At 37.2% G+C, this 9,788-nt stretch overlaps 3 protein-coding genes across 3 annotated transcripts; 2 read left to right on the forward strand and 1 right to left on the reverse strand.

The window, feature by feature from the left end:
- Positions 1-25: 25 nt before the first annotated feature.
- C5L36_0C06320 (uncharacterized protein) lies at positions 26-5,842 on the reverse strand (the record flags this gene model as incomplete). Its single annotated transcript, XM_029466326.1, has 1 exon — positions 26-5,842. The coding sequence occupies one exon, from the start codon at positions 5,840-5,842 to the stop codon at positions 26-28; it is 5,817 nt and encodes a 1,938-aa protein (XP_029322186.1).
- A 466-nt stretch (positions 5,843-6,308) lies between these two features.
- Positions 6,309-7,283, forward strand: C5L36_0C06330 (uncharacterized protein; the record flags this gene model as incomplete). Its single annotated transcript, XM_029466327.1, has 1 exon — positions 6,309-7,283. One exon carries the CDS (start codon positions 6,309-6,311, stop codon positions 7,281-7,283), a length of 975 nt encoding a protein of 324 aa, XP_029322187.1.
- Positions 7,284-7,965: 682 nt separating this feature from the next.
- Positions 7,966-9,381, forward strand: C5L36_0C06340 (uncharacterized protein; the record flags this gene model as incomplete). Its single annotated transcript, XM_029466328.1, has 1 exon — positions 7,966-9,381. One exon carries the CDS (start codon positions 7,966-7,968, stop codon positions 9,379-9,381), a length of 1,416 nt encoding a protein of 471 aa, XP_029322188.1.
- Between the last annotated feature and the right edge of the window lie 407 nt (positions 9,382-9,788).

Genomic DNA, 9,788 nt, shown 5'->3' on the forward strand with positions numbered 1-9,788 from the left:
AAATTAGAAATTATCGAAAAATTATTCAATCCACATTTATATTAACTAAAAAGTCTAATAATTTCCTCACAGCTAGCATATGTACAGGTATAATATTATGTTCACTACTAGCACCTGCAAAACGTCTCTCCTTTTCTCTTTCTTTCATTTTTAACCTTTTTTGCCTCTGGTACATTTTATTAAATTGTGAATACTGCTGCTGAATCAGTTGCCTTTCACGTTTTCTATCCAGCTTTTCACTGACAAAATTAGACATGACACCTTGGTTTGACGCGTGGTTCTTATCATCCCATAAATCATCATCATCATCATCTTCTGTAAAATCATCTGAAGCAACATTACCACACACTCGAACAAGACCAGTCATTCCTAAACAAGGCGCAATGGATCCCAAATGTCTATATTGCACAAGCAAACGCTTCAAAAACTTTGTGATATCCATGCCAGCTTGAAAACTTAGTAAATTGACCTCTAGTATGTTGTTGTTTGTAACACCTTCACCAGTATTAACCAAAAATCCAGTTTTTAGGGGAAGTCTTGGTTGGTTTGAAAGCGGTTGGGGTATTTCATAAATCAGACCATAACATTCATCTGCAATGTCAATAATAGTAGAAATTTTGGGAACATCATCCGTTCCAGCTGAATTCTCCATTAAAGGTTGTAGAGTTTGTATTGGCATTTGTAAATGTGCGTTCATTGAATCAATTGGTGACAAACCATTTTCAAAAGAAGGAGTATACATCGAAACTTCTGGACTTTCATATTTCGTGCTACTAACTAATTGATGAGGCATGGTTGAGCTCGCCATAAGGTTTGCAGGTGTTTGCGTTTGTGAATTTGTTGAAGAAACTGTGTAGTTCACTTCAGTAGAAGCTTCTTCTCTTCTTTTATTTACCATTCTCGGTCCTGAGTTCTGAGATATGATTAAGGAAGACGATTCTAACTCTGCAGTCATCACTATTAGCATTATGTCATTGTTTTTGGAAGATAATCTTTTCCACTCAACTAGTTCATCGTCGGGAATAATATTGCTCAATCTAGTTAAAATCACGAAAGTCTTTTTTCCAAAAGTTGAGATATAATCTGTCGTAATTGACATGATATCATTTGCAACTTCTTCGAAGTTCTTACTTCCTTCCAACTGATCACTAATGTACCAAGACTTTGTGTAGTTATACTCACCAGTTTGAGTTATCCAACTAGCCACACACCATTTCTTATCAACTGACCTTTCATAACACAGATGAAGAAATGTCTCATTATCAACTAGGCTCTTTAAGGAAGATCTTTTGGCAAGGCTAAAGTCAATTTCATTTTGGATTTCATTTTCAATGCAGAACATGCTATTCCGGTCTTTTAAAGAAGTTCTACTGTTCCTTGGACATATATTGAATAACTCAAAACACAATTGTGTATACTCTTGATTTGTGAGAACAATAAATTGGCCTTCCTCGTTTAAGTAAAATGACTCTACAGAAAAAGCCTTGTAGAAGAGTGTAAGGGGTAAACGAACAATAGTTTTAACCTTTTTCTTTTTTTTTTTTTTTAGTGGATCTGATTTTTCAGATATATTTTTCTCCATCATAGCTGCTTCAAACCTTTGGGAAACCCCTGCTAATTTTATGATTGATTCTATGCTTTGGAAGGGCTCAAGAAACATCAACAATAGTTTATTATCACCTTCAATAGCCATGGTAGATTGTATACTTTCGACACTTTGAAGAAGTTGGGTTTCCGCTTCTTCCCAGTAATCATTCATATTGTCCATTTTACAGTCCACTTCAACGATTCCTGTTTCAAACCCCTTTTCAATCTCCCCCAATTTGCAATCGTTATAACAATCAATGAGGTTATCAAGAAAATTTAAGGCGGAACTATTAAAGTTTGCATTCACTTTTGGAACAATGAAAATTACCTTGAAATCTTTTTTACAATGTGGCTCAAAGTTCAGAATTTTCCAATATTTTAGGCTTACCTTGTTTGCAACTATTTCTTCGTTAGCCCTCTTCATACGTATTTTAGTAGAATCTACTCTGAATAAGTTATGAGAAGGAATGGAGCCATTTATTTCAGAGTCCTGATCTTTATTACCAGTATCTTCAACCAGAGGCAGTTGGTTAGCAATTTGATTCGTTTGGTTATTACTCATAACAAGGGAAAATAAACTAAGTCCCATATCATCAAAGGGTTTCAAATTATCCTCAAGCTTATTCTGACAATTATGAGCTTGTTCTTGTTGTTGCTGTTGGTTTTGGTGATTTTCAAATAGTGAATCAAAGGGTTTATTTTCCATAGATTCAGTATTAGAATCTAATAACTCAAACACATTGACTTTATTGATACTAGGAAATATTTTAAAGAGTAGATATTCAACGTCAGAGTCTAGAACTGAAGGACATTCTCTGTTTTTGACTATTGTGTTTAACATTGTGTTATTCATATACTTTTGAGAATACAATACAAGTTCTTGCAAAATAGGTAACACATCAACAACCTGGAACATTTTTATAGTCAAGTTCTTAGATCCTAAAAAGTTAAAAGGAACTTGAATCGGTGCAATCATTCTTAGCACGTAGAACCACGAATTCGGGACTTCAATATTTTTCAGCGGGGTTACAGTCTTTATGACTGGGGTTTCAGCTGGCGGTTCTGCAAATGCAATCAACGGAGTTGCTGAGTTATCAAACCTAGGCACGAGTTTGTTTTCAGAGTGACTACTTGTTTCCGGATGACTGAACCCAACGCTTCGGTGACGAACCTCGTCTTCTCTGGTTTCGTTATCATCATTATCTTCGAATTCAAGATCCAGCTCATTGTCGTCATCTTCCAAAATATTGTCGAAAATAGTTTCCAGTTTTCTTCTCTTTGCAGAATTACCTTCCACAACTCCTGCCATTTTAATCCCCAAACCGGTTATTGACTTTTGAACATTCGCAGGAGATATTCCTAGCTCATCTGAAAAATCTTCACTATAGTCTGAGTGGTTTGAGATTTCATTTCCATCATTTACGGGATCCATACCAATATCACAAGCTATATCATTTTTGGTACTATCTAGCAAGTCATATGTATTATACATATCTTTCCCATCGACTTTGGATAAAAAATCATCCTGTTCTCTGTGTCCATCATCATTAAGCTTTTCGTTGAGTATATTTGAATCGTCTTTGTCGCTATCATCACTGTCTGATAGCAAGTCGTCATTTAAATCTACCAAACCAGAGTTATGTCCAGGAGCTGCCAAAAAAGATTGCCTTCTTGTACTTATTTCCTCCAATTTACTGTCCTTTGTAGAAAGTAGAGGAGTTCGCCTTGTAGAAGAATTTGAGCAGGATTGCTCTGACTCTGGATTTCTTAATTCGAATGGGTCAAGGGAATTATGCTTAACAAAGAACTTTCCACCATCACTGTATTTGCTATCAATTTCCTTTTGAATGAGAGGGTTGAAATTTAGTGGAGCAAATACAGACTTTTTAGGTTCATTCATATTGGATTCAACTTGATTATTGGCCGCAGCCATGTCCTTGGTTGTATCAAAACTACCAGCATCAGAGGGAACAAAAATTTGGAAAGGAATCGGAGAAGGAGCACCAGGATCTTTGTAAAACGGGGATGTACTGATTGCCCCCTTGACACTCGGAGCCATTGCATCTACGCTGCTCTCACTTCCACTTCCAGCGTGCTTCACAGATTCAACACTATATTCTTTGGCATGAGGTTGAGTTGATGCTTCAGGTCCATATTCTGAATTCGACTCAAGTTCCATATTATCAATTGCGGAATCGACAGCTTCGTCCATTGCCTTTTCATAATCCACTGTATCATAATCTTGAAGTTCTCCTTTATTTTCCAAACTTTCAACGTCAGACACGGACCCTCCAAACAAATCATTCCAATCATCGTCAACGTTGGAATCCAGTTTATCTTTGGAAGGATCTGTATCTCCTTTAATAACATTCTCACTTCTGTTATTTTCGTTAGACTCCTCAAATTCGTGCTTTATCTGTTGCTCAAAGTCGTTCTCCGACTGCTTTGCTATATTCTCTGAAATTTCCAAATCGATGGCCTTGTTGTCAAATAAATCATCCAGGTCACCGGTTGACTTGATATAATCATGTAAACCATCAATTTCTCCAGTGGTGAGGTGTTTTAAAGGTTTTAGTTGTTGATCAAAATGGTCCATTCCTGGATTAAAGTCGAAGCTTTCTGGGAACTTAAATGATTTGCTTTCACCGGTTCCCATCATCACGGCTTCTGGTTGGGTCTGGTCATTATTGGCGGTTTGAACCACCTGCCCGTCGTCTTTATCACTATTTATTTTAGATTTCTCTATTTCTAAAAAAGTATCAACAATATCCAGAGGATCGTCAATCCTAAACTCGGCATGATCAAGAATGGGTTCATCCATATCCATTCCAGGGGAGGCATCAGAAGGGAATTGAATAAAGCATAGCTCTAATGGCCAATAGATAAATTTCTTTCCGTTAGATGGAATTTTATTCAGAAAGTTAGCAATAATGGGCCCCGTAGCAGAGTTAAATGTACTGGGATGAAGTTTAATCCATAATCTTTTCTCATTTATCAATGTAGGGCAAGACAAAATATCAATGTCATTGAAGTTCTTGAGAACATCAAGCAAAACATCACCATTTGGAGGAGGTTGATCTGTTATAGAATCTGAGTACCTTTCACCTGCAATAAGACACCTTATACCTGAAGGTGCAATATACAATGCAAAATTTGATTTTCCATCAAGAATAGAAAGAGAATTGTTACACGAAATGGTAATAAAATCAGATAGTTTGTAAAATATCTTTTTTAAACTAACAAAATTCACGATGAGTTCATTTTTTTGGTTTAACGAAGGATTTACTTTGATTATTGAGTAGGGCACCAACTTTTTCAATATTCTCTTCTTTTTGGAAGTATTCAAAAAATCCGCTGGTATAGTTGTAACTATTTTCCTCTGTATCATTGAAGATGCCATCAGCTGTCCACTGTAAGGGAAGATGTCCAGAGATATTGACTGATTGGAGGCTTCAAATAATGAATGGGACTTTGCCAGTCTTTGTAAAATCAGTTTATGAACAGCTCTTAGGAAACTTAAATAGACGACATTATATGGCTTGTTATCTAGACTATTTTGGGCTGCTACGGTTTTTGAATGTATATTTCTAAATATTTTCTTCGAGTCAAAAGTTGAACAGGACGACAATTTCAGTGGAATATTATTTTCACTGATGATATTGTTCATTGCATCTTTTAGTTGTTGGAATCCAACGTTCGACTCGAATGGTTCACTTGGGTTGTCTACTTGTAATTGAAAAACACAAAGCTCTTTCTTGGCTATCCACGTGATGACATCTTTGATTTGGTAATCATTTTCCAACTTGTCTTTTATCAATTGCTCATATTGTAGTACTTGATAGGTAGCAGATATTGCATTCAGGTTTCCATTTCCATTGTTTGGTGAGCAAACTTGGTAGAAAAAACAGTTCACACTGTTCAAACAACAAAATTTATAAAAACTAGTGTAATTTAGGGCCTTATCATTATTCAGCTGCTGGCTTGGAAACGTGTTGGCGGTTGGACTACCAATGAATGATGGGGTATATGGGTTGCTAGAATGTTGCCCAACAGAATTGCTAAATGTATTAGCAAAACTGGCTGCGCTAGAACTTGGAATTGCTGGAAATACGTTTGTATTTGTAGTATGACATGTCTGATTATTTCCGCTGGTATTATTAGGTAGAATTTGATTACTGTTGACCTGTCCAGTAGTTCCTGGGAAAAAAGGTAACGGGGTACTGAAAATAGGGTTCAAATCTTGTATCCTAAACATCTTAACACCGACAGATTCTCCCCTTTAGTTTTCCTCTTTTAATTGCCTATCCAAAAAGTTCATACAGTAAAACCCTACTATATGAGCGTAGTATTCCCACAATTGCGTGGATTCATGTTATGCTTTAATATAAAGTGCGTAAACTCGCACAGCCTTGATTAAATATTTTATTATTTGGCTCTCAGCCATCTGACGGCGTGAGTGTGAAAGTCATGAGCTGTATATTTCTCTGCTTGCCTGTACAAAGTTTTCCCCGCCTTTGTGGACATCAATCTATAACACCTCTATAGGTAGGTGTTTAAGCACATATATTTCACATACCTGTTTCAGCTTTCTTTGAAAGAAAAACTTAACCTTAGCTTTTCATTAAATCAAAAGCTGAAATTTGTTACTCTCATATCAATTTTTCATCCCAGATTCAGGCGTATCTCTTCAGCCAAACTTTTTACAACTGTGATTGACAAACATGATATTGCAAGGGTTAGCGACTTGGAATCCATCATTTACATCTGCAATACAGACTGAGCTGGAAACAAGAGATGAGGAATTTACATTGTTCAACTTTTCCAATGTGGATTCTAATAATTATCCATCTACTAGAAATGTGGTACTAAGAGGATTTCTCTTTGATGAGCCAAAGACGAATGTCCTGATTTTCACCACAGATAAGAGGTCAAGCAAGTACAAAGACCTACTAATAAATCCAAGATTTGATGCTTGCTTTTATTTTAGCAAGATGAGAAAACAATTTAGATTCAAGGGCACTGTTAGAATGATAAGTGATGAGATTATTCCAAACATACGTTACGATTTGAACTACAGTGATTCTTATGCAGGATTCAATGATCACGGTGTCACCAATAGAGGATTAGATGATGAGGTTTTAACTGGAGGTATCCAACAGTTGTCCATTTCACCAGACACCTCTTCCATTGCAGATGAGGAACAATCACTAGTGAGTCAGTACTTATCTCAGCAGAACCTTAAGGAAACGCCGTGTCCAATATCTGAACCCTTGCATTATAGATTATTTTCTCCTAAATTTGTCAAGTCTTTTGAAGACTCCTCTGCATCGTTAACTGAACTAGCACATAGCCATGAAATGGGGAAATCTGATGACATTTCGGTGACCCCGACAGCAGAAGAATGGAACAACGAAAGGTTAAGGGTATGGAATGCAATGTCGAGAAATATGAAGAAAACGTTCAAGAAGCCATTACCAGGCTCCCCATTAACCGAAGAAAACAGGAGAAAGTTAGATGCAATCAATAGAGGGGTCGATGGTAATAACTCTTCTACAGGATATGAAAACTTTGTGGTTGTTTGTTTGTTTGTGGAACTAGTAGATGAGGTTGTTATTGGTGGTAGTGGTTACGACAGAAGATACCTTTATAGAAAGACAAATCAGGACACATGGAAGGAATATGAAGTTTGTCCATAGAAGTAAGGATGTCGTCCGCTTCTATTTGATAAACTTCACATATCGATATGGTGTTCTGCTTTGTATTACTACTATTATTATCATTATTAGTGCCATTACTTTGCCGAATTATTATTGGTTTTTAGCTTTTTTTTTCACTCTTTCTGATTTGTATCACGCAGGTTCCTTCCTTTTTATTAATGAGTTTACGATAATAACAATTGTATGAAAAGAAACTAACGACATAAAAGAGCAAATGTTTGTAGATGTTCCCCAATTTATAGGTCAGCAGTTAATAGAGATACAAATATCAAGTAGTTTGTAAATGGGGCTGGTGAGAGTTATGGACAACAGCATTCAGATGGATATGTGCGGTGCTGTTTATACAATCGGCGGTCTCGACCTTCCTAAAATGAAAACGCAAGGAATTTTCAGGCAGGTCTAATTGGTATTGTATCCTCGTCCATAAACCTTGTTAGCCGCTAAGAGCTTAGCGGGTCGAGCAATTATGCGGCTCCGTGCCCCGTTAAGTCGTTGGCGGCATGTTTTTCCATAATGGTTATACTGAAGAATCCATTGTGTGTGTTAGCGGGGAAAAACCTATGTTGCCAATTTACGACTATAAAAGGACACCTAAATTCAGCTACTGGATCATGGGAGATAAGTCATTTCTTTCAAGAATGTTTCTCCCTTACCAACAGCCATGTCTTACGCTTCAAGATATTTTCCGAACGAGCCAACCGCTCCAAAGGTTGTCACTGAGTCAATTCCAGGTCCAAAGGGTAAATCTGCCATTGCTTCTTTAGGTGAAGTCTTTGATAATAGGTGTGCTTATTTTGTTGCTGATTATGAGAAATCCGTTGGAAATTACATTGTAGATGTTGATGGAAATGTCCTTCTTGATGCATATGCACAAATTGCTTCTATTCCACTAGGTTACAACAATCCAAAGTTAATTGAGGTTGCAAAGTCTGACAAGATGACTAGAGCGATCGTTAACAGACCCGCTTTAGGTAACTTCCCCGGTGCAGATTTTGAGCAAATGCAAAGGGATTTATTGAAACACGCACCAAAGGGCCAAACTCACGTTTGGAATGGTTTATCTGGTGCAGATGCTAACGAGTTAGCTTTCAAGGCTGTTTTCTTCAACTACCAATCCAAAAAAAGGGGTTTTGATAAACCATTTACTAAAGAGGAGGAAGTATCCTGTATGGAAAACATGGCTCCAGGTAACCCTGAAATTGCTATTTTGTCTTTTAAGAAGGCTTTCCATGGTAGATTATTTGCCTCCGGTTCTGTAACTAGATCAAAGCCTGTTCACAAAATGGATATGCCATCATTTGCTTGGCCAACAGCAGAATTCCCAGCTTATAAGTATCCATTAGAAGAAAACGAGGAAGCAAACATGGCAGAAGATGCAAGATGTTTAGCAATTGTTGAAGATAGATTGCAGAACTGGAAATGCCCAATTGCTGGAGTCATTGTTGAGCCAGTCCAATCTGAAGGTGGTGACAATCACGCTTCAGCCGCATTCTTCCAAGGCTTGAGAGATTTAACCCTTAAGTATGGTGCTAAGCTAATCATCGATGAGGTTCAAGCTGGTTGTGGTGCCACTGGTATTATGTGGGACCACGAGAGATATAACATCACTCCTCCACCAGATCTTGTCACATTTTCTAAGAAGATGCAATCCGCTGGTTACTGGTTCCATGACCCAGAGTTGATCCCAAATCAACCATACAGACAATTCAACACATGGTGTGGTGATCCAAAGGGTGTAATTTTAGCTGCGGCTATTTGTGATGAAGTTGTTGATAACAACTTGTTGGAGCCATTGAGGGAGACTGGTGATTATTTTTACTCAAAGCTGGAATCTATCCAGAAACAATACCCAAAACTAATCTCCAATCTAAGAGGTAAAGGAAAAGCATGCTTCCTTGCATTTGATATGCCTTCTGGTTCCCTGAGAGCAGATTTCTTGGGTAAGATGAAGCTTGCAGGTGTTAATGTCGGAGGTTGTGCTGATGTTGGTGTTAGATTAAGACCAGGATTAACATTTGAGAAGAAACACGTTGACATTTTCATCGCAGCTATGGAAAAAGTCTTACCAACTCTGTAAATCTAGTTTAACTCAGCATTTTGTTTTTGTACATGTTTAAAAAAATATAATTAATAAGAGTAACGAGCCACATCTCAGCGTGAGCGAGTTAAAAAAAACTATTTGAGATAGTCGTAAATTGCTATTCTGAAGCAAAAATTGACGTCTTGGTAACGAGCCTCCATGGGTTTGGTAGCATGTTCCTCTTCTAGGAGGTTATGATTCTAGGTCACCTCCTTCGTTCCTTTCACTAAATAAACATCAGACTACAAATGAGAGAGTATAGACTAGTTGATTTTCTCCTACTATCTCTTTTGGGGGTGCTTTACTTGTTTTCGAACTACAAACTCGATAAGGCAATACCCTTTCTTGTCAGAAACTTTTATTAAGGTAAGGCTTACATTCTGAACAGAGTTAATATTTCGGCT

Source organism: Pichia kudriavzevii, chromosome 3 (assembly GCF_003054445.1).
Source record: "Pichia kudriavzevii chromosome 3, complete sequence".
Taxonomy (NCBI): Eukaryota; Fungi; Ascomycota; class Pichiomycetes; order Pichiales; family Pichiaceae; genus Pichia; species Pichia kudriavzevii.